The following is a 24,066-nucleotide window of genomic DNA, read 5'->3' as shown; positions in this document are numbered from 1 at the left end:
GTCTAAGTAGGTAAAATCTTAGATGGACAAACTTCTGATAAATACCTACCACATTTGTTAGCTTAATATAGCTTAGACCACTCTTGGTTGTCAAAACCTTTAAAAAAAGATAAGAATAAAAAATACAGACAAAGCAATATGAGTCCCCTGCAGGAAAACTCTAGCACAAATACCAACTGTCATTTGTAAGTAATGATGTATTTCAACTTAGTGCATTTCACCACAGGAACAGCGCAATTCATAAATTACTAAAACGAGAAAAATGATTTTTCTGAAGGTACAAAATTGCTGTGACCAACAGATCGTGCTACGTCAATGAGGCCATAAAGGTTTTTGTTACGTTGAACCTTTTGACTCTCCAGAGTAAACTGTGAGATTCGAGTCGGCAGTTCCCACAGCTAATGTGGCCTGAAACAAAAGTTTTTTTTTATCAGGATAATGACACTTCTTGAAGGTTATTACCTTGTTGAAACGTCGGTAAAACAATATAACTGCCAGAAGAGAATTATTTAGTTTATGTAATAACAAATGATTTCATAATTTAAACCACAGCTAGCCGTTGTTTACTTTTGAGACGACCATAATCACCAGCCAACTCAGCGAAAATGCAATCATTTTTACACCGTAACGAACAACAACGAACGTGATACTTACGAGCCAAGGGTGAAAGGTCATGCAAGTGACTTGACCTATTCGTTGACCGAGAAAGCCATCATAGTATTTCACGCCACATAATTCTTCACCATCTATACCGAGGAAGTTGATGGACGGTGTGGCTGTACCGCTAGGTGGAGCAAGCATAAACATTGGTAATTCCAAATAGCTTTGCATCCAATCCACCCAGATGATTTGTTATGTTAACATGTGAATTATACTTACCAGGCAATTACAGGAAGATTGGGATGGACATCAACAAATCTAACACTGCCAGCTTTATGGTTTCGAATTGTACGATAAGCTTCTTTGCCCATTTTCCTTACATCCCACAGTTTAATGTCGCCCTGCTCACTATGAGTAAAGTATCGTAGAATGTTAAGATGAACATAAATGCAGCACTGGGATCAGCCCGGAAGCGTTCATGCAGACCAGCGATTACAGCACACTAATTTACAAATCATAGCCAGGCCCATTGAAGGCGTCATACCAAATCAGCCGGTCCCCAAGCATTCCCACATATTTTGCATGACGCCTTCAATGAGCCTGACCTACTTTGTATGGTAGAGTTGTAGAATGAAAACTGTTTTATTGCTACAGATGGAAATACACTTGGATGCAAAAGTGGAATTGGATGCAAAAACGGGTACAAGCATTAACAAAAAAGGAACAGTTCCAAAGCTTACAATAAACAGATTTTGGTTTAGTTCTGTCCAAACTTAGCATTGGTTTGCTATGGTTTACATACCTCGCTGTCAGCAGAAAGTCATGTTGGAGAAAAGTTGAGTTAATCACCCAAGTATCATGAGCCTGAATCACTTTCTGATGTTTGCTGGAAAATAAACTTTGTTTAAAGCCGTCATTCCAAAATAGTTTAATGAATAAGACATTGAAAGAAAAATTCAGGAAAAAATAATTAATATTGACAGATTAATACAAATTAAAAATTGTTAGATGATAGGGATGGGCCGATCCGAGCCAGAACCCGAGTACTCGGTACCGAGCATCGCTGTTTTTGATGACACATCTTTTGATCTACACATATGATTGTTTTTGCAAGCAAAAACGAATGGGTCCCCACACGCGCGTTTATGCGGATTTACGTTAAACCTATGTTGCGGTTATTTTTAGATTCTTAAGGACAATTTTTTTACAAAGCATTAACTTAACTTTAAAAGTTTTTGTCCGTATTCTTTTTGCATCATTATTGTCATATAATTACAAAAAATCGGTGAAAAAAGAACGGGGAAAATACTTTGAATTTAATCTCTTGCTTTGACCTTGATATTGTCGTTCAAGTTCAGTTTTTAAACACATATTTTCCTAGAAAGCCTTAACTGTTATATTAGACACTATATAAAAAAGTCGTGTGCTACAAAGGTATACATAACAACTTGTTTTTCACTTAATTTTGTTTCGCAAAAACGACCGTTTAATGACCTTTTGACACTGTTTTTAACAGTATGCAGTAATTGGTGTGTAACAATACCGTTCAGCCTAATTTATACATCACTTAAGTACTGATTCTTGAATTGATTTGTCAAAAATAAAGAAGATACGTTATGACGTAAAATTCTTAACTGTGTTGTAATGCCTACAAGTTGACCTTTAATGACCCGTGGTTATGCGACGGCCAAGCTGACAACGAGAATTTAAAGACCATTTATCGCGGCGTTTGAAAAAGTTAAGTTTATTTTTTCATATTTTTTTTGATCAACGACGTTTTGCCTGACATAAACGAAACCGAAGTACGTTTATCGAGTTTAAATTACGTCTTAGGTGTTAAACCTTCGCCAAAACTGAAAATGCGCGTGATAACTCAATAAAACGACACAACATTGCTGCACAAAAAACAGCTGATTTCTAATCACCCAAACGACTGTCTCGTAAAACGTCTGTCCGGACGTCAAGCTGAGCACTCCCGCTCTGCCGCCTTAATCGTAAACCAGTGAATTCCTCCCTTGGGACTTCTGACTGATAGCGTACACATATTGTGGGTTGTAATGGCGTCTGGCAAAATTTTAAATACTAAACGAATACCCTGCTTAAACAATTGTTATTTTTTACAAATATTTCTGCACCATAGGGCTTATATTTCTGCCTTAAAACTAAAACCGATTATTTTGGTGTTTAAAGGGTGAAATGGGTGAATCCAAAAAAAAAGATAGAAAATTCTTTAAAAAACCTTACATTGCACCAAACAACAAAGCAAGAAACTCCAAGACGCTGTACTTTAGTCAGTACAGCCGTTTTAAAAAAATTACGTTTTGGGGGCCTGTGGGTGCACCGCTGGGTCAATCGAGGTCAAACTTCAGGAGGATCAAATTTGGATTATTAACTAACATCTCTGTAAATTTGAATAAATTTAAAGCACTCTTTCTTGACCAAATGCGTCTCACAAACCAGCGTTAGACAGAAAAAAGAAATACGGACAAAAACAATATGTGTCCCCTTCCCTGAAGGGGACCCATAATTAAAAAACAAGGAAATGTTAAGCCACAGTATAACAAAACAAAATGCCCTTTATAAGTTGTACCTGTTTAAGTAAAATTCCCTTGTGTCAAATAACCTTATTGTTCCATCACCACATCCAGCTGATAATATATTATGAGTATCACTATGGGATAAACTGGTAACACAACTTTCAGCCCCAGTCAGTAACTCCTGGATGATAAAACATGTAGTAAGTTGACAATGTATTGCACAGTTCAGCTTTTATAATTGACATAATTTTAAAATACAGTAAAATGAAAAATTGGTTAAACAAATGCTTTGCTTGAATCAATTGGGCTTCTGTGCTTGAGCACTTAAATGATACCTCGAAAAATATAAATACTAAAAGGATATTTCAAAACTCAAAAATATGGCTTAGTTTTTAGGAATATAATGTCAAAATAGAGGTATAAAGTGACATGTTTTATTGTTCACATGTAAAAAAATGCTCACACCATCATCAGTGTTACTGGGCTAGATCAGTGACACAATATTTGGTTGATGCAAATAGCATTTATGGTGCAATGTCCAAATACAAAATTATGTCCAAACCCTTACCTGGACCTTCCTCTCATGCTTGACATCCCATATATGGAGATGTCTTGAGTCCCCTGCAGCAAACAGTTGTAATTTATCTTGGTACCAGCTCATTGTTATTCCTGAACCACGTGATGAAGGAACATTATCAGATATTGCCTGAAAATATAACAAACACATCACATGTTTATCCAACTAATGTGTGGCAGCTATTTGATGTTAAGATTCAAAAGGTTTTCACCTGCCAAGCTGTCACAAGTTCAGGTTTACTTCCTCCATCACTGCAACAATTCTTCCATACACGAACACATCCGTCATCTGCATACATGAAGGTTTGTTTACAATTGTATTGTACACACATTAGGCTTAACAAGTGGTTCAAGAGTTTTTACACAACTAAGCACAAACGAAACTGGGGTGCTATAGCCCGACTACACTGGCATAAACAGCCAATGTCTTCCAGCTGCACTGTTGAGACATAAGGGTAAATTAGTGTGCACTGTCAACACAGAAGCAGGTTGTGCTGTATGCACACTTGTTTACTTCATTTTACATACTAAAGAGGACTTGATATCAGCCTTTAAACCGTTTTGTAGCCACCGATTTAGAAATACAATCTTGTTAATTAAAGGGTGAGTTGTTCAGTGGCAAACCTTTTCAGGTGGAGGCGCAATACACAACAAGTTAAAGCAGTGGTTCCCAACCGGGGAGGAATTTATAAGTTCAGGGGAGGAATTTCGAAAAAACTTGGAAAATTTTTTTACATTGGAAATGTTACAGAATATTTTTGTGTATACATTATTATGTCCATTATAATTTGAACTCGGTTCACATTGCGAACCGGTTGTAAAGGATTCTGAAATGGACATCCCTAATTATAAGGTCTATTTCAAATTGCTATAATTTTTTATGTTATATTTGTTTTTCGTCTTAAGGGGAGGAATGAATAGTTCGAAAATGGGCAAAGGGAGGAATGTAACAAAAAAGGTTGGGAACCACTGGGTTAAAGTATAGATTGGCACTGACCTGTCCCAACCATAAGCATGGGTTGGATATGGAGGTTAATAAAATGCAAACAAGTTATACTGCTCATCATCGGGTTGTTATTCTTCATGTAAGACTTGCGTTGTCCACTTTCCCACTCCCACATACTAAAGAATTAAAACAGAATTTATAACAACAACTATAATGCATCCAATGACAATATCGTTTATTATTTTTTCACCTGATTCCATATCTGTCTGCAGCCAATAACGTTTTGTTGTGTGGGTGAAATTTTACAGCGATTGCTTGCTGAGGATTCTTGTTAAAAAACTGCTGATCACCCAACCGTGTCAAATCTGTAAGTTACATGATAAAAAAATCCTTTTAAAATCATTAAAACTTGTTTCCACAAAGTCACAACTAAACCTGCATTTTATGATGTAAAAATTTTTAAAAGGCAACAATATGAAAACTTGCAAAAACAAATTACCCATTTTTTGATGAGAAAAGTCTCCATTGTTTCGAGCTTGGTAACTTTTATCTAAACCTTGTGATTTTTGAAGTAAAACTCCATTTATTGTTGTCTCCTGGTAGAATGATAATAGAATAGTTTGGACCATGAAAGATTACTGTGGCCCAAATACAAATGTTTTACAAAAGACATTTTTCAATTGCAATACAGTCAATTTTATCAAAAAGTCTTATTCTTTACCACAAGCTGTAGACAAGCAAAATTTATTCCAAAAAAATCGTTAGTCTATTGCTGCAACAAATCAAAGTTTATTGCTAACAACACTCAAGGGCATTTGTAGCCAGTAACTTTGGTGTACATACCTTTACTTTTGTAGTTGGCTCCGCAAACTCTGATGCACTCCACCCACAAAAATCTGTCGAGATAACTCGATCTTGTATCAGGTTGATCATAGTAGTAGGAACTTCTGATGCTCGAAATATCTAAACACAACACATATCAACTTTTTGTTTATACAGTTTAGGCTAAGAAGCAAAATCAAGTATTGGATAAAAATGGCCTAGGTATCCATAAGAAGTGCCATGCTTTTTTGTTTTAGGTTTTGACAAATGTTCATGCCATGATTAATAACAAGTATTTTTTTGCTTTTTGGTTACTAACCAAGCTAAATCTGATGATCAGTAAATGTCCATAAAATCAATCTACAAGCAGGAGACATATTAAACTTACCCCACCAACAGGTTTTTCTGGTCCTTTCTCAAACACTTTTCTTGTCCTTGGGTAAGGAGTTAAATGAATGGGAAGGATTGACTGAGACGATTTGGCAGGTGATGTCCCCTCACTAGACATAATACAGTTTTTACAATTCCATATTTAATCATAAATAGCATATAAGTCATACAATCATGAAATAGTATTATTACAACCCCTATAAAAACCCTTACTATTTTTGTGTAAGTGGTAAAACTATAACAAATATGAGGAATGCTAAACTGAAACAGTGGATACTATACACATTTGTACATCCCGTTACCTACCCTTCATTAAATGAAACCTTTCTTCTTGACTTGGGACTATTTTGTGGGGAAGTCCCTTTTCCATCTCCACAATATCTTGTGTTTTGATTTTTTGCCATCAGCTTATATTGGAAATAAAAAATAAATATTTTTATCCTTGAATACAGGAAATAAAGAAGTGTAGTTGAAATACATATTAAGTTGAACATAGATTTTTCTGTGCCTTGTCTTATGGGTGTACTTAGGAGATCTATTACGTCTTCAATAGGGATGGCGTAAAACAGGGGTGTGCAACCTTTGTTACTGTGGGGCCAAATACAATTGCCAAAATTAGATCGCGGGCCGTACCTGTGAATAACACAAGGTGATTTAACTTTTTTGCATACCAAATATGCTAAACTCCAAGTAAATTCGCATTTGATTCTAGCCACATATTGTCTGGTGGCAGAAAAATAGCACAGGGCGCATTAATCTGCTCAAAAATATATAATAGTTGGAGTCATTTGCAAGTACAATTGAAATCCAGGCGTCTCTGCGGGCCGCACAACCTTTATTCAGGGGCTGCATTTGGCCCACGGGCCGCAGGTTGCACACCCCTGGCGTACAATGATGAAACAAAAATTACACCACTATAATTTCCACTTATTAGTATGGAGTTGCTCATTAAAAACCTTTAGAATAAAGAATATGTAATCAATACAATTACTAAAAAAACAGAGGAAATTGGTTCTAAGGACAGATTGAACACTTACTATTCTATTTAAACCAATTATAATTTACATTTTAAATATTTTGTATTCAGGTAATTGTAATTTTCATGCCTATTAACATGGGTTATTAAACTCACTGCAACTCTCTCCATAATCGAAGTTACAACTGATACAGCAAGAATTGCTACTTCAGGATGAGGATCAGCTGCTAATGATAAGAGGACTTTCCAAATGTTGGCATTAACTGAACTGTAAGCGGAATCTGTAATGTCAAGTTTATTGGAGATGAGTAAAAGAAATCTCTGGAAATACTTTGCCATTGTTAAGTCCAATTCATATTTTAGGAAAAGCTTACAAAAAACAATTCAGAAAAATTCAACGACAAAAATCATATTGTTTTAAACCATTAAACAGCACGATTTGCAAAATATTCCTACACTCTCATAAAAAATGCGAACTTATCTAATTAATGATCTTAAAATGTCTTACTATTAATTATTTAAAAAAAAAATGTCTCAAGAATAAAAACATAATTTGATTTGTTGCTGTGTTCTCAGGAACTAAAACCAAAATCCCTGTATCTGAAAATATAATTTAGCCAGGAAATCACATTAAAACAGGGTTGGTGAGTAACACTAGATGCAATTTATTTTTACTGTGGTTCTGCTGCTAAACTGTGTTTAGTCTGCCTGAAAGTCAAGCAAAATCGAAAACGTACTTGCGTTAAATGGAACATTAGACAGAGAGATTTTTCTTAGCCGTTGTATTCTTTCTGGTGTTAAAGTTTGACCAACTTCATTAAATGAGGCAGACACAGATGATTGGTTGTTTTCTGACACATTGGGTGATATTGATAAACTGTCACCAGCCCCTGTGCAAAACAAATTTGGTTATCATGCAAGGGATTACAATTTTTTTAAGCAGTTGCATATAGGCTTCAAAATAAAACAAAAAAAAGTTCACTCATGGAAATTTGCTGGTAAAGGGTGCTTTTATGGGGTTGACCCAGTGGTGGAATTCAATTTTTTTTTGTCAGTCGGTTCTATCACAAAAGTCATATTTTTCACCCAGTTCTGTTACAAAAAGTCCATTGACAGTAACCAGTATTGCTAACCGCTTCGCTGATCTCATAAAATTTCATGAGATGGTTCTATAGAATCAGTGCGAACCGGCTGAATCCCACCACTGGGTTGACCCAACAGTAGTCAATGGCTCCAGATTTTTGTAATGTAATATACAAATCTGATTGAAACAAAACATAAGGTCCACTGGTCTATCTAAATAAATTACAATTTTTGGGCCAGTTTTTATCGACATTTGAATGACACAATTTTAAAAGTGATTTTGTACAGCTTGTAATTCTACTGTGACCGATTAATTACTTACCAATACAAAAAAGGAATATGCAGATATATTAAAAAGCTAGACAAATAAATTCCTCTTATAAACTGTAAAGATATATTTCTGCCTTTACCTTGTTTAACCATGGATGGATAATTTGCTGGTGGATAAAGATAAACTTCATTGGATGAGCGGGAGGTTCGAGATCCCTGGTAGGATGAGCTGCTCGTTGAAGTATTTCGGGTGCGAATTTTTCCCCCTGCATTACGCAAAAATATGTTTTTATTTGCCGTTTTCCAGTGCTTTTTACAGAAACTGGTGAGTAAAATCTCCAGTGTGGTCAGCTTCAGAATCAGCTCATGTATAGCTGCTTTAAACACTGTACCTGTAGATGTTTATTAAGCTTTGTCCACTACTTCAAATACTGTAAAATACAGCCTTGTTTACCAGCAGCTCATAAATTTTGTTTATTATTAATTCAGAAATGTGGCGCACAAAAACTTTTCGTCTAGTCTAAAATAGTGTTAACCAAAATTTTGGCATAAATTAATATAACTGAGATAAGCAGATACAAAAGAAAAGCTTTTCTAAAATAAAACTTTATTAATAAAAAACACATAATTTTTAGTTTTGTTTAGGTTCAAAGGCCTACTTAAAGGCAATAAGCTTAACCTTCAGCTAAGGCGTTGCTTTAAAAACTCACCAGATTGTGTTAGTTCCAAGTTCTTTTCTTCTTCCACAAAACGGAAAGCAATGGTAGCAAAACTGCTATCATAACATGCCACCAGCCGCTGGAGGGCACAAGTGAGTTCACAACGGACAAGGACACTTGCCTCTCGACGTTGCAGTGGAGTTAGAGTGGCACCGACGGCCTGGTTAACATGTGCAGCATGATCGCTTCCAGAGTCAGGCTGGTTGTCAACAAATGTACCAAGCGCAAAAACTGCAGCAGTTCGTACCTTTAAAAATAAATGTTGTTGTGATTAATAAAGCAGATAAGCACCACAGGCAAATATCAGGTTCATAAGAGGTAAATTTGTAGAATAGGAAAAATAGAACAGACACGAGCATTATAGCTTTGAAAATTGTTGATTCAACTAATACACACTTGGTAAGAAATGGGCTTAATTGACAAATTTCGTCCTTTACTGCAACAAGTGAACATGAGAATTTCTAAAATGCAATAATAATTTACCTCAGGTTGTGGGTCATTAAGTAACTCATACAATCGCTCATGAGCTTGATCTCTTACTCCTCTCCATCGAGCCTCATCATAATTTGTCCAAACTCGACCTGCAATAAAAATGACTTTCAAAATATATTTTTATTTAAATCGCAGCTCTAAAGGGTTACTTCCAAACATGAAAACCCTTCACCAATGCTATTGAACACAGTACATAGCTCAGTTCAAATTTTCCGTCCAAAACAGTTCACAAAGATTTCCAGAAAATATAACAGATGCACAATTTAATATTCTTGTAAGTGATTTACTACACCAATTTCAGACAAAAAATAAGCACCTACCTAAACAAATTGCCACCCATTGTTTCAACTTTGGGTTTGTAACTATTGTTTCATCATCAAGTTGTCCCAGACAGATAGACACAATATTTCGAGTGAGACAAGCTTCTTGGCCTGCTGAGTTGCCATTGACAACCTCGGCTAATACAAATGCTGCCATTGTCCTATGTGATGCTGACATTTGTGGGTCTTGCAAAGCGCGAAGAAAATATTGGTGACCACCATCTTTCACAAGGTCACCTTGACATGTCTATGAAAAAACAAAGGTTTGGCAAAAAAAACAGATAAAATGGATGTTATGCAAAATTAAAAGTTGAGATTAAGGATTAGAGGTTACACAAAGGTCTTTTCAGTTTCAAAAAAACAAAAAACATAACAATAAATTAAAAAAACACTTACGCTGTCAACAGCAAGTATTTTGGCCCATATAAACACCAGCAATGGTCGCAATTCCTTTGCTAGACTTTGCAGGAGTTTTAACACATATGGAAAAATTCCAACTGAGAGGGCCAGACTCACAGCCCATGGGCCAAGGTCAAGAAAACGTCCAAGAAGGTCAAGGGCACGAAGTCGATGAACTTGACTTAACAGAACCTGTTTTTGATGAAAAGAGGTTACAATCAATATTGTATTAAAAATTGAACCAATTTACTGTTTTGAGATGGCAAAACAAAGCCATTTGAGATGGCAAAACCTCGATAAACATCAAAAACAAACAAGTTTGGTCACAAAAACTTTTATTTTAGTAAATATTCGAGTAAAGTAATGAGTTGAAAAGTGTGTACCTGTAACACAATAGGAAGTTGCTCAGGTGGGTCACGTCCCTCCACACCAAGTGACAGCCAAACTTGAAAAGCTGTAAGATGTTGAGCAAAGAAAGGAGAGTTCTAAAAATTTTAAGGATAAATAAAAAAAGTGCAAGTTTGGATATACATAGCAAAAAATGTGGTGTCCTTTCAGATAAGAAATTTTGAGCAATAAAGTTTAGAGTGTTTTGTCGTAAAAGTTCTGCAAAAAAGCAAACAATAGCATCTTTAAATGGTCCAGCACAGTGGGACCAATGTTTATTGCATTGACCAGATTAAGTGTAAAATGCTTTTATGGCATTTACAGACACCCTGAAAAGTGAAAACCCATGTCCCACTAGGTTACTGGTTGGAAAATTAATTATCAAAATGATATCAAAACCCAGTCCAATTTTTCCTTAGTCCTAATAGATCTAAAAGTTAGTAGTATGTTAAATCTGTATCACACACCTTGAAAACGTAGGTTGATTCTTCGGCAAGCATAAGAGGTAGTTGAGATAAACAAACTTCAACTGCATGGTCCCAGGCCACCCACATTGGGTGCCTGAAAATGAAACATGAATATTTCATGACTTAAACCTCAAAATACTTTGCTGGCATGGGTAAGTTTGTATCGATTCAATTCACTTTTAAGCAACTGCACAGTTTGTACAACCACCTTAAAGTTTACATGCAGTTAATATATTTCACGCTAGTGCATAAAGGTTAACCTTAAAACTTAACATTGACTGCAAAATATTCATTACAAGAGAACAAAATGTTAAAAAATACGGGAAATAAAGTTTACCTGAAAGTAGGTGGCAAAGCTGGTTGAGAAACAGGCGTGCATTTATATGATCTCATGATTCTTTCAGCAAGCAAGAAATTACGGAATAAACTTGCAACAAGCAAATCTTGACGAAACAGTTTTTGAAACAACTCTACAAACACACAAAAACATTTTACTGTTAAAATTAATTGTTTTTTCTTTTATAGCATTTAGTAGTGGGCGACATTAGGTTCCTTTGCGGCGGACCAATGTCACTTAGTTTTTTTGTTATTAGAGACACAAGTAGTTAAGATGGGATTAGAACCAGCAACCTTGTGAGCACAAGATGATTACTCTAACGACTAACCACTCAACAATCTTGGCAAAATTTTAGAAGGAGAAACCTATACACACATTTTGAACACCAATATCTTCATTCAACATCAGATACATAATTACTCATAGTGTAAGACCAAGCAATAAAAATTGTTTGGTAACAACAGCAAAAAAAATATTTTAATGTTCAAGAATAGTAATGGCAATTTCATAGGAGATGTAATGAGTAGTACCTCTTGGCAATGTATTCCAGGCAATTGTGTCAGTAATGGCAGTAAATATCCAGTTTAATTCACCAAGTGGAGTTCTTCTATCATTTAATCGACCTGGAATTCTAAAAGGAAGGGCACAGTAAAATTGCAGAAATTAAATTTTGTGCTGTATAATATAAATTAAAGTGATGACATGGGAGATAACATGTAACAACACATAAAACACGACAAAGGTCAAATTAACAATAAGTGTTTAAAACCAGCTTATTGTTCAAATCATTCAAAAATGTTGTGTAAATCATAAAATATTCTGCCAAAATATTATAAAATTTCGATTTAGTTTTCTAAATTTTAAACCACAAATTTGCTGTAAACATTTCAAATCGAAGTTTGTGTATGGGGCGTTGAACGGCGAATATTGTAGTAAAAACTGCTGGAAGAGCAATACTCGTTTATACATTATGCCTGCCAGCAAAAGCTCATTTATTTCTACTCATAACTCTAGCCAATTTAGTTTAATTAAACAATTAATTTAACCAAGAAGTTATTTAAATAAAAACTTTACATACTTTTCAATTAGGTCAAGTGTCACGCCAGGAGAAAGAGAATCTTGCCGCTGGTGACAGAACCACTGGAGGGCGATCTTTATTGGTGTGGTGAGACAAGCTGTGAAAAGATCAGCTGGAAGTTCTGGGTTCATTGGAAGAAGCTGAGTTGCTGAACAGGCAGCCAATTGTATGCAGTTCCGAACATCACACATTGTTGCCCCCGGTGATAAGCGCCCTCCATTCATCTGCAGGTTATAAATGCAAGTTTTACCCTTAAAGTGGGTGACAAAATCTATATGTATAACTTTGAAGCAAAATCAAGCTTTTTTCAGTATTATTTCAAAAAGTTTTTTATTTCGGTGTTGAAAAATACTAAAAGTTGACCTGGATTGCAAAATAAACATACATTTAACTACTTGACAAGTATATTATGTTGAATGGCAGTTATTTTGAGCAACACTTCTACCTTCATGTCTTGTTGTCGTTGATCAGCAAACGATTTGAACGAACTAACTATGAGACCTGCACATGAACAATCATACACAAAGATTGAAGGGCTGCCCATCCAAGATTGCAGGTCATATATTGACAAAGGAATGTACTGTGTGTAGGTCTGTAACAAAATAAATATTGTTAACAGTGGTTTGTACGTTAGTGTACATTTTTGGCTGAACTTTAGCCAAAAGATAAACAATGGTGAATCAGAGCAGGCATTTTGGGATTGTTCATGGAATGTCTGATGACTTAATGCCTACAGTCGTTTTAGCACTTCCTCCATTTCTAACTGCATGCACAAACTTATTGTATTAAATTTGCATGTAGATCACAAGCCAATTGTTCATAAAAATGAAAGTGACATGTTTCAATTTAATTGTTACATTAGTAAACTTAAACTCATTATTACAAAACACTTAATAATCAATGATTTTGTGTGGTCCAGTGTTACCAGATCCCCTCCTAAAGTACACAAAAAAAATTCTTAGCTTTTAACATAAAGTTACTTGACACACTTTAGGCATTTTTTTGCAATGTTTTCATAAACATACTAATACAAACATCAAACACACAATAGAGAGTGTTTAAAAAAACGGTAGAATTGTTTAAATGCAATCTAGGTCACTATATAACTGCAACAACAAGTCATAAAATACATTGTAGCAGTAGGCAATGGTTAACTAAGTGCTGTTATCAGGGTTGCACCGAGAAAATTTCAGAAATTTATAATGTTTGTTTTCTAGGAAAACACATTTTTGCCTAATTACTCCTGTTACTAACATCTCATATTGTTATGTATATTAAACACTGAATAATAGTAAAAAAAATTGCTGCTTTAAAATTTGTTCAAATAAACAAAAATTTTTTTATAAATACTTTTAAATTTTAGTTACCTTGTTAAACACCCAAATTTCTCCATTCGTAGTAGGTCTTGGAACTCCATGTCCATTATAGTGACACAAAACTCTTTCCTCTTTAGCATTACGCCTAAGGGATGTGCAAAGTCGCTTTATGTCTTCTACTGTTGGATCAAGACTCTGCTTGTATCTTGCCTAAAAACAAAACATATGTTAGCAAATCAATGAGAATAACAATAGTTTTAACATTAGAACTGCTTTTCTAAGACTATTCTTCAGAACAGGGGTGTGGAATCTTTACAGAAGTTTTTAGTTTTGAATAAGTTGCCATCGAAAAAATGTTTGCAAGAGATTCTATCCATACTGTTAGGTTACAGAAACAGATATGTCAATCTGCTCAGAAAAAATAAATAATTAGACTTGTTTGCTCTGTATTTACTGACCACACTTCAATTAAAATTTGAAGCCTCCACGGTGGCATAACTTAATTTAAAACACCATTAGCTATAAAGACATATCCAAAGAAAAATGACATTCTCAGTGTCTTGACCTGTGCAATTATTCAAAGCTACTGTCAACCTGTTTACTTTTTTTCGTGTTAGCTTACAGAAGCAAAGCAGAAAATAAAAATTGATTGTATGAATTTGGAAATTTTTCATGAAAAATCTATTAAAAACATCTTACTAACCCTTGGCTGCCAGCGTTCATATTGCTTTTGCAAACTGTTCCCAATTGAATCCAATGCCTTTTGTGGGCTGTGGCTCAATGGATCTAAAAATAGTTATATCAACAAAATTACTTTATTTTTGTGGGCTGTGGCTCAATGGATCTAAAAATAGTTATATCAACAAAATTGTCATTTATTCATACATGTACACAGAGATTTTTCTTGCAAAATTTTGTTTGTGACAAATGTTTAAAATGGTTTTAGTGTCATGTTTAGTTGAGAAAACAATGGAGCAATAGCAACTTAACCGACCTATCCAGCATTCTTTTCTTGCACAAGGAGAAGTTTTAACCACATCTGGAGGGTCGACACCAACATTTAAACAAAGAACGAGAGCAACACTCACTGTTTTCATCTGTATGTAAGTTACACCAATTAACCTTTACAATAAAATTTTCTGTTTGCTGTAAATAATCAGTACATAATAAAAAGTTAGAGTGCAAAGATTAAAAATGTTTTATCAAGGTAATTTTGTTTAAAAAAATTTAAACTAAACAACAAATTCTATTAAAAAAATATTTATTTGTATTAAAAAGTATTTATCTTATTTTTTACGCATTTGTTATGTACTTTACTTGCAGATTAGATATCACTGACGAAGATTAAACATTTGGATCTTGACCATAGTTTTAACAACTAAAAAATGCACATTTGCTTAAATTAAATAAATAAGGTAAATTTGTGTGTGAAAATTTAGACCAACCCTTTCTTTCATTCTCCAAGTTTGTGTCATTTCGCTTCTTCCAACAATTTTTTCATAATGCTGTTTTTCCTGAAATGCAATGGGTGTTGGAGTATCATTTGGAATACTTATCTCACTTTCATCATCAGGATTTGTGTCTTCAGTGATTTTAACCTTAGGCTTTTCCATGTTGCCACAATTGTTCTTTCTAAAAATGAAACTGAATTTTGCTGAAAAGCAATTGCATTTCGTTAAATTCAAAAAGTTGACTATTTACCCAGATTATATAAAACTCGACACGGCTGCAGTTTCTCTCATCTAAACTAAAATTAGTAAAACCATGTCAATATTACTAAATAAAACGCGCCATGGTGGTGCCTTGCCACTGGCAGCATGAATTGCATTTGAGTACATGTTGCGTAGTAAACGTACACTTTCGTTTGTACTGCTGATGCGAAACAAATGTGATTGTGGTAAATTGCTAGAATATTTTTTGGGGGACACAAACTAAACACAATTAAACATTTTTTCATGGTGAGATTTGCAGAGGGAAGTGAGAACACACTAAACAAAATAAATCACGAAAAACACATTTTCGTCACAGCAATGACCAAAGTCCGGGCGCAAATTTTCAAGGGAAACAATATTTTTATTAAAAGTGCAAACCAAAAAAGGAATTCACAATGAACTATAAATTTAAAAAAAAAAATACATACAACAGATTTTTAACATATATTTCCCTTTCGTAAATAATACTTTGTTTTAACATTTTTATGAGGAAAAATCCCCTTACGTCGTTTGTAAACAAACCAAAGCGGTTAGTTTTAAATGGTAAAAAGGTAGAATTTTTGTTTCTTCTGGTGAGTAACATAAACCTGCATTAAGAAAAGGAACAAAAGTCGCCAGGAAGCAAAATTTAAACAAATAATGGAGTTTATTACCGAACATGGTAGGTTTAAAGACATATTTTTGTTAATACTTTGGAGACAAAACCTTAGTTGTCCGGTTGTCCCGTCGTCCGGAGACAAAACCTTAGTTGTCCCATCCGGCACACTCGCTCAAAGTCAAACTGTATTTGTTTGAAGGTAAATCAATAAGTCAGCAAATCAGCTCTAATTTGTTTAACACACATCGTGAATTGACCCCACAACCGTACATTGCAGATTGTATGTCAAAAACCCTGAATTCCCTAACATTCAAACATTTCTTTCAATAATGCAATGTATGCAGAGGTGCTGAAAAACTCCTAAAAATTAACTTTGTTCAGATGTTGTTCGATTGGCAAATGCTATGTCAGTAAAGTGTGACTTGAACATCAAAGTTGACCTTGCTTCACAATGCACTAGTGATTTCATTCTCACAATATACAATGCTGTGATGGGAGAATTGCCTGTTGGTGAGTTAAACCTACATTTGTTTTTTGTGGTTCAATCGCAATAAAATTGCCAGTCACTGGCATTAATGTTGGAAACTCATTTGGTCAAAGTCACTTAGGCTTTATTTTATAATTTCCAAAAAAGTAAATTATAACATTCTTTTCAAAGTTGATTATTTAAATGTATTTATATTTGCTTGCGTTGTAGCTGCAGCTTGTTCAGCTATCATCCACTAATGTGCTCTTGTTTAGAGTTCCTTCTCGAGAAATTCTCGTCGAGAAATTACGTCATGTATCTTAAACAAAGAGTAAATGCGACACCTCTTTTTATGTTTATTTTTTGTTGCAACTCGCCCCTAGGGCGCACTGGGCACGTTACTTTATCTTTTGCTCCCGAAACAGCGATTTTTAATGTGCATTGCCACTAAACTTTCACCTTTCCAGGCAGTAGTCACGCTTGGTTGCATTAGATCTGTACAGTTTTTGTAAGAAAATCGGCCTAAATAAAAATTTCGAGAATCTTGAGATTCTCGAGAAATGAAGTTTTAATTTCTCGTTTCTCGAGAACCAAAAAAGTCGAGAAATAGAGGAATTCTACACTTGTTGTTTAGTGCTCCATAATGTTTTAACGCTGTGCAACTGTTTCCAGCTTGGTGATTGTTTTAGTGCTATTGTGTCGCTATGATTTCTTTCACCAAGCAAATGAACTAAACTCAAAAACAAATATTTTTGAAGGTGTTTTAGCTGACTGTACATCTCTCGACGCCCAGTATCACAACATATCATGTGTAGTGGATACCCTAGCAGATGACTATCTTCATGTTGATTTATCTCACATCTCACCTCAGTATGTTGTTGCTGGTGACCCAACATCTATTTACAACTTGCTGGAAATATTGGATGGTCTTTTCGAATTCATGTTGGACCAGATCAGCAACGATTTAGATAGCGGAGGTAAACTACAATAAAACTATGACAACTTGCAATGATAGATATGGAAGCTTGTATTAAATTTAGGGATTTTTATAGTAAAGTTTAGTGAAGCATCTGAAAGACTTTACTTCATTCCTTGATTGATAAAAATTAAATCCTAGTGAAACTCATTTAAATAGAGGTAAAATCTAACATTACTAAATAAGTTGGATGTGCTAATTCTGTTTTAAATATTGCCTCTTGTCTTTCTCAACATTACAGAAACTAAATATCATGTCTTTTTTTAAACATACATCTTTTTAGAAAACTGGTATAGGATTGTTAATAGACCTAAATAATACTATTAACATTGATGAGATGGTGTTCACTGGATCAGTTTTTAATGTTTTTACATTGTTAGATGAAGGAGATGTGGATTCAGAAGTGTTCAGTGAAAAGCAACTTTCACATACATGGGGAGGCAGAGAGAGGAAATATGACAGGTAAAAGTTTCAAAATTTGAAAAATACGGTAAATTCAAGTCCTTAAAAAACGTTCAATAAAATGACAATAATTTTAAAATTGACTGTGTATTGAATTTGATTATACATCAGTGATAATAATAGCTACATTTAAAAAAAACACTTTCCTGTTTTAGTGACACTTTTCTTGACTCGTCAACAAACACTGCTGATCTTATAGCATTGGATGACAAGGCACAAAAGGATAGAGTTGAACAATTGACAGATGTCGATGACCAACACTTTGTGCCAATGCAAAAATCCTTGTCACCAGATGTCGATTGGCAGGAGTTAAAATCCTCTGGCTCAATATCAGAACATACTTTGGAGTTAACAGACTTCAATGACACCCTTAGAGGGGATGCTTCCGCTGACCGAACAGAATCCCTGCTACGACTGGCTGAAACTGAAGTGAAACAGATAGACTTGTCAAGTAACAATGATCCAGTATCTTTAAGATCTACACATGAAACAAAACCCCTAAAAGAAACATACAAAGTGGATTTAGAACCACATACAACAAAGAAAGAGACTGATTTGAAGTCAACATACAAAGTGCCAGTTTCAGAACCAAGCATTATCATTGATGATTCGGACAAAGGATCTGCAATGAGTGTTAGTGATGTCACAAGCAATGACGTTCAATCTTCAACCCCCTCATCTGTTGTGATGGAAGGCAGACCCCAACCCAATTTGACCCAGGTAAATGAATATATGATAGAAAATTAGAAAGTGTCTTCACAACCCAAATAATTGAAACAAGTAACTGTATGACTAGGGTATAGGATTGTATGTAGTGAAATTTGATACAACAATCTTTTCACAAACCTACATTTTAAATTGAGGTACATACTTCGATTTTGGTAGCTTTTAGCACAAGGTTATGTGGATAGTACGATTGCATTTAAATTACTTTTGTTTTACAGAAATCACAAAGTAGCTCAGCATCATCATCCGGTGTCGATGAGCCAGACGGCATCCCAAAACCTGACCTTATGACAGAACAAATCTATCAACCTCCTTCTATTGATAATTCTTTTGAAGATACTGATAGAGGACAAGTTAACAGAAGGTGCATTTTGTTTATCCCAAGCATAATATCATGGAATTTTGAACTAGAAACTATAACACCACAAAAGGAAAAAAAATGTTATATTTGTGAAACACACTTTTTACAGCAGCCCACAAGTTGTATTTTTGAATCAAAGAGGTTTCGTAACTATTAATATTTGCATGGTTATGTGTTGATTATTAGACATCCTGGATCAACAGAAGCACCTCAACAACAGCGTGATTGGGTAAAACTTTTAAACAACCTACAGAAGACTGTTGATGAGTCACGAAAAATTCGAGAAAAATATTTTGCAACACCCCAGGCTGACAGTACGTTAAGGTATGGTTACCAATGGCAATTCTAAATGTAGTTCCTGTGTGTGGCCCAAGCATCGTTTAACGTGTTTGTATTTCAGTGATTCACGAGACACCGGAATAGAGGAAAGAAGTAGACCCTCAGTTGTGCATTCAGGTGAAACTTTTATGATATTTTTTGCTTATAATAAACATTAACTGCACTTTACAGTTTACACATACCAGTTTTTTAAAATGGAGGAGTATACTTTCTGCAGTTTAATTTAAATGTTTCCCAAATTTAAAAATTCTTCAACTTTATCTCATGACAATAAAAATATACTATTTAAATAAAAATAATCAATGCCTAATTTAAACCTGATCAATACATTTTTATTGTTGTTTAGATTCTGAAGTTTTGCGGGATTCAACTCGGCCAAAGTCGCTGCAAAGAAATGTTCGCTTTGAAGATACAATATCAACAAAAACTGCAAAAGAATTAAAGGAATTTCGTCAAGTCTTGCAGCGGGAAAAACAGTTACAAGATCTAAAAAACAAGGTGATAGAAAGATGTAGGATAACATGTATGAATCGTTGTTCATGAAAATGACACGCACACAAAACTAGTAAATTTTTTGCCCGAAACTGATTTTTTGTTCAAATGATTAACCCCAGCTTTAGAAATTATTGCCGTGCTTTTACGCAGCAATACAAATTAAATTGTCAGCATTTGTAGCATGTTAGAGCAATGTCTGTCATTCCAAATGTGTCAAATAAATGTCATAAAATTTTTTGGATAATCCAAAAACATTTACCACCCAGACTTGTTTCCCTGAGCAAAAAGTCAAGCAACATTGTTTTAGCAGTCTATATCATAATTTGTTGGCAAAATTACAATATTAACACTGCCAATTAGCATGGAATAGGAATCCTTTTTTCAAATATAAAATATAATGCTGGAAAAAAATTGGCTGCGAAAATTGAACTTGTATTTGGTCAAAAATAAATGTGTTGAAAATAAATGGGAAAAGTTACATTAAAACTTACCAAAATGTAATTGCAATAATTTTGTGTTATTAACAGGTTTTATCAGCAAGTTATCATGATCATCTTGATGAAGTGCAAGAAGCTGAGAGAGAGAAAATTCGACCATTGGCCAGAAAGGCTCGAAAAACTGAGAGAGATTTTAATGCAAAGATGAAACAAAGGCAGAGAAAAGCACCACAAAAATCAGGTGCCAAGAAGGATTTGGCAACAGCTGCAAAGTGGAAAAGCTGGCAAACACCAATTGGTAAGTTTTGATAATCTTTCATACACATTTGTAGTTTGATCTATGCTAAAACAATGTTGACATTCTGTCTGTAAAACAACTGATTGATGTTGATGCATCTTTCTCCGCATTCCGTATTCACTCACTACATTGAGCATTTACAAGAATGAAACATCCAATTTAAACTTCAAATGTATAATTAGAGCAGTGATTCTCAAACTGTGGTACTAGGTCGCTGGAACGTTTTAGGTGCTACGCGAGTAGCTTTCTGTGATACCTAATTTGAGTCCAGTCCAAAATTGCAACTCAACTGACCCAATTGATCAGTCCTGGTTTGGGTGAAACTCATATTTTGGACAGTCTTTTGAAATTGCTAAATATGCCAGCTAGGTCGAGAAAATGGGCCTATTTCTTGGTCTATCCATTTCAACAGGGTTTAGGTCACCCACCCAAGGGTTCGCGGACCCCCAAGTTGTCCATGAGATGGTTTCAGGGGTCATGGAGGCAAATGTGTTTAGTATCATTATCAAACAAAAAATATTTTTCAGTTTCTTAACCGCTTTACCAATCCTCCATACAAGTGTAAACTGTTTATCGCATCTTAGTTGGACCAAGAACAATTACTTTTTGTGATTGTTTTCTCTATTGTGACATCATATGGACAATAGACTTTATCGATTTATTGCGTTGACTGCCACAATACAGAAACTTCATTGAAATTAAACTACTGTGAAGGTGAATTAAAATACCCCAAATGCGGAATAACGTATAATGCAAGAAACATGAAACATAAAAAGACTTAGGGTAAATTAAGTTGGGGTTCCGCAAACTTAATTCATAAAAGGAGCACATGACTACTAAAAGGTTGGGCACCACTGGTTGAGGTGGTACGTGATGATGGAAAAAGTTGTCAGGTGGTACTGAATGAGAGCATATGAACAAATACAACCATTTATTAAAAAAAACATTTTAGATGACCGTCGCAAATCGAATACCTCAAGTTAAAGCATTTACGATCTAGTTTATATTAATATGTATGTTTTGGCTTTAATATAACTTGACGCTAATCTTCAGTGAAAAAGACACCAAGGAGTCATCCAATTCCACCGGAAAGAAAGATCAGAGGTGATCTTGAAATCGGAGAGCATGATCTCCTTCCTCTTCTGATCTCAGAGTTTCCAGGATTAGAACTTTCATCTCACACTGTGAATAATGCTTGGAAGAAACAATTCCGCCAGATTGAGGTTTTAACATCGCGGGAATCTCAACATCAAAAAGCAAGAAAACACACAGAGAAGCAGGCAAGTGTGTCCTGGAAATGTGGTCAAGTTGGTAGTTTTCAGTATTGCACCAAGGAAAGGTGTAAAAGTGTTGAAAGTTGGTACTTTAAGGATTATGGAATCAAAGCAGTAGTAATTTGGGCAAAACCTGTTGCGAATCAGAGAATGCCTTTACTATCATTTTTGCTACATTGATTCTGCGTCACTGAGCGACCAGAAGCTTTCCTAACGCTTCAAAGAGACCAGGACAACTGGATAACAATCTTATTCCAGTCAGAAAAAATTGTAAATCGACTAATTTTGAGATTTTTTCTAGTGTGTAAATAAAAGCTTGAAAAATCACTAACAATTTCGTGAATCACTCATCTATTTTTTGTTCACTTTTAGGGTGCTCCACTAAACCAATTGTTTTGTTAATGACCCGCTAGTTTTTAAAATTTTAAAAAAAAATTATTCCCGATCAATCCAACATATTTCTTACTTTGCAGATGCAAGAAGCCCACCATCGGCATCACTTGCTTACCGACATTATGCGGCGTGAACATGAACACACACAGAGAGTTCGGGAATCTAAAGAGCGACAAGCTGGACGTCGCGAGGCCCAACGCTCTGTGAAGGATAGACGCCAACAATCGGCCCGAGTTCGTAGATATTACAGAGACTATCAACTACAGATGCGAGCGCGTATGCTGAAGCGAAGAACAAAGGAAGAAAAAGTAAGGATTTGCTCCCTTTTAGGCAGACTTTAAGACTGAATATTTTGTTTCCATTAAATTATCATTTTGGCTGGAGACGAAATAGGATTTTGCTTGTAGAACGCTGCTTAGTATAACAACTACATGCAGGAAAAGAAATGGAACTTAACGACTGCAAACTGCAAATGTGTCGTCGACATGTATCTCTGAATATGTATTCTCTATTTAACACTTACCATATGAAAAAAAAAAAAAAAAAAAAAAATGTAAACCAAAGTACATATTACAAAGAACATGCGATCTTATTCATATTTTGTGCAAGACATCTAAACTCTTTTTCCGTCTTAAGCTTTTCCGCAATCTGTTCGAGGAAGGTCTTGACATCCAGCGATCCCGACTACGCGAGCTTCGCAAATACGCGAGAGATAAGCGGGAAATTCAGCAAACGAGACAGAGGAACGAGATTGCTTCCTTGGAGAATTACTACAAGGATCAGTTTGCAATACTCGCCGAAACTCTGGACAGTGAGAAAAATCAACTCCGTGTGCGGGATAAAGCTCAGACTGAGGTGACTGGAATGAGCATGTTTTTTTACCATTTATCATGTGTTGAAATCAGTGGCATGGTCAGGACCAAATTTTGGAAGCGCTATAAATGGGGGGTCGTGGCCCAATGCACTGGTTTAAACTGGTTTGGTGTCTCGGTAGGAGGCAGAAACCGGTCAAAACTGGTTTGCAACTATAATGTTCCCGCAAAAAACCACTGAAAAACGGATTTTTCGTTTTGACCCCCAAAAATCGAAAAAAGGAAAGGTTATAGCCTTAGGGTTTTTCAAACTTGTAAAATATGGTTGTTTATTTACAAATTATAACTCACCCATATTGTTTTCTCATTTTTGGGTTGATGGTGTTCAACTATTTGGACATTTCTAACCATCTTTTCTAAAGATTTTTATTCTCTCAAGCTACTTATCTCTAATTGGATAAGCCTATTTCCAAGATAATTAACAACAACGAATCATTATTCAGCTTCTTCGCAAGATGAAGAGTGGTTTGCGACAGAAGATGGAGCGTGAGATTTCCAATCTTCAGGAGAGGATCACCCGAGATGATGAAGATGTTTACTTCCGAGAGATGGAAGCGGATCGAATTCGAAGACAACTTCAACTTGCAACTTACCATGCAAAGTTTGACTCTTCTCTGGCAAAATCCATGTGATCAAATTTACTTCCATTAAAACTCTTACCAACATTTTCAATACTGAAAAGACCAAGACTGGAAAAAGAAAACTGTGTTTTTTAATGTGTGTAGTGTAGTGCCAAATTCGCTGGTTATTATGTGCGTCTGTTTTTATATTTGCACCAGATTTTATACATGCTAGCTTGGACCAATAAAGATAAGCTTAAAATACATACGGCGAGGGCGACCCCCCACTACAAAGCTTAGGCTACATGTGCAGCATACGGCGTAGGCAACAGTGCTTGTGATTTGACTTTAGGCGGCTTACCACTGAACCTATTTAGCTCAG

General features: G+C 35.2%; 2 protein-coding genes across 3 annotated transcripts; one reads left to right on the top strand and one right to left on the bottom strand.

Moving 5' to 3' along the window:
• Positions 1–179: 179 nt before the first annotated feature.
• LOC145232256 (regulatory-associated protein of mTOR-like) lies at positions 180–15,558 on the bottom strand. 2 transcript variants are annotated; one of them, XM_080096837.1, is made up of 31 exons: positions 15,417–15,558; positions 15,161–15,347; positions 14,710–14,812; positions 14,419–14,501; positions 13,767–13,925; positions 12,845–12,991; positions 12,400–12,623; positions 11,852–11,952; positions 11,322–11,454; positions 10,985–11,078; positions 10,514–10,615; positions 10,128–10,322; positions 9,732–9,978; positions 9,403–9,500; positions 8,911–9,166; positions 8,341–8,466; positions 7,585–7,737; positions 7,004–7,128; positions 6,178–6,278; positions 5,870–5,981; positions 5,503–5,622; positions 5,159–5,255; positions 4,910–5,024; positions 4,711–4,835; positions 3,926–4,002; positions 3,706–3,843; positions 3,191–3,318; positions 1,403–1,486; positions 880–1,008; positions 655–784; positions 180–408 (listed from the first exon to the last, which is right to left on the bottom strand). In XM_080096837.1, exons 2-31 carry the CDS (start codon positions 15,326–15,328, stop codon positions 337–339), a joined length of 3,942 nt encoding a protein of 1,313 aa, XP_079952963.1. In that variant the 5' UTR covers positions 15,329–15,347; positions 15,417–15,558; the 3' UTR covers positions 180–336. The 2 variants fall into 2 exon arrangements, with proteins under 2 accessions (XP_079952963.1, XP_079952953.1); XM_080096827.1 differs by lacking the exon at positions 15,417–15,558 and having other exon boundaries at positions 15,161–15,389.
• A 370-nt stretch (positions 15,559–15,928) lies between these two features.
• Positions 15,929–23,950, top strand: LOC145204489 (centrosomal protein of 95 kDa-like). The gene is made up of 14 exons (XM_080077064.1): positions 15,929–16,088; positions 16,407–16,535; positions 17,250–17,468; positions 17,848–17,929; positions 18,085–18,649; positions 18,874–19,019; positions 19,203–19,340; positions 19,417–19,472; positions 19,702–19,853; positions 20,378–20,585; positions 21,639–21,865; positions 22,333–22,560; positions 22,889–23,107; positions 23,568–23,950. The coding sequence occupies exons 1-14, from the start codon at positions 16,067–16,069 to the stop codon at positions 23,754–23,756; spliced, it is 2,580 nt and encodes an 859-aa protein (XP_079933190.1). The 5' UTR covers positions 15,929–16,066; the 3' UTR covers positions 23,757–23,950.
• The last annotated feature ends 116 nt before the right edge of the window (positions 23,951–24,066 follow it).

The sequence above is a fragment of the Phallusia mammillata genome, chromosome 1 (genome assembly GCF_965637545.1).
Source record: "Phallusia mammillata chromosome 1, kaPhaMamm4.hap1.1, whole genome shotgun sequence".
NCBI lineage: Eukaryota > Metazoa > Chordata > Ascidiacea > Phlebobranchia > Ascidiidae > Phallusia > Phallusia mammillata.
This window is presented reverse-complemented; position numbering and strand designations above follow the sequence as displayed.

Coding starts and splice junctions, on each gene's coding strand:
- LOC145232256 (XM_080096837.1), bottom strand. CDS start 15,328: ATGGAAAAGCCTAAGGTTAAAATCACTGAAGACACAAATCCTGATGAT. Junction 8,467..8,910: donor CTTGGAACTAACACAATCTG/GTGAGTTTTTAA, acceptor TGCGTAATGCAG/GGGGAAAAATTCGCACCCGA. Junction 3,319..3,705: donor AGCATGAGAGGAAGGTCCAG/GTAAGGGTTTGG, acceptor TTTATCATCCAG/GAGTTACTGACTGGGGCTGA.
- LOC145204489 (XM_080077064.1), top strand. CDS start 16,067: ATGGAGTTTATTACCGAACATG. Junction 20,586..21,638: donor AAGCTGGCAAACACCAATTG/GTAAGTTTTGAT, acceptor GCTAATCTTCAG/TGAAAAAGACACCAAGGAGT. Junction 23,108..23,567: donor GGGATAAAGCTCAGACTGAG/GTGACTGGAATG, acceptor ATCATTATTCAG/CTTCTTCGCAAGATGAAGAG.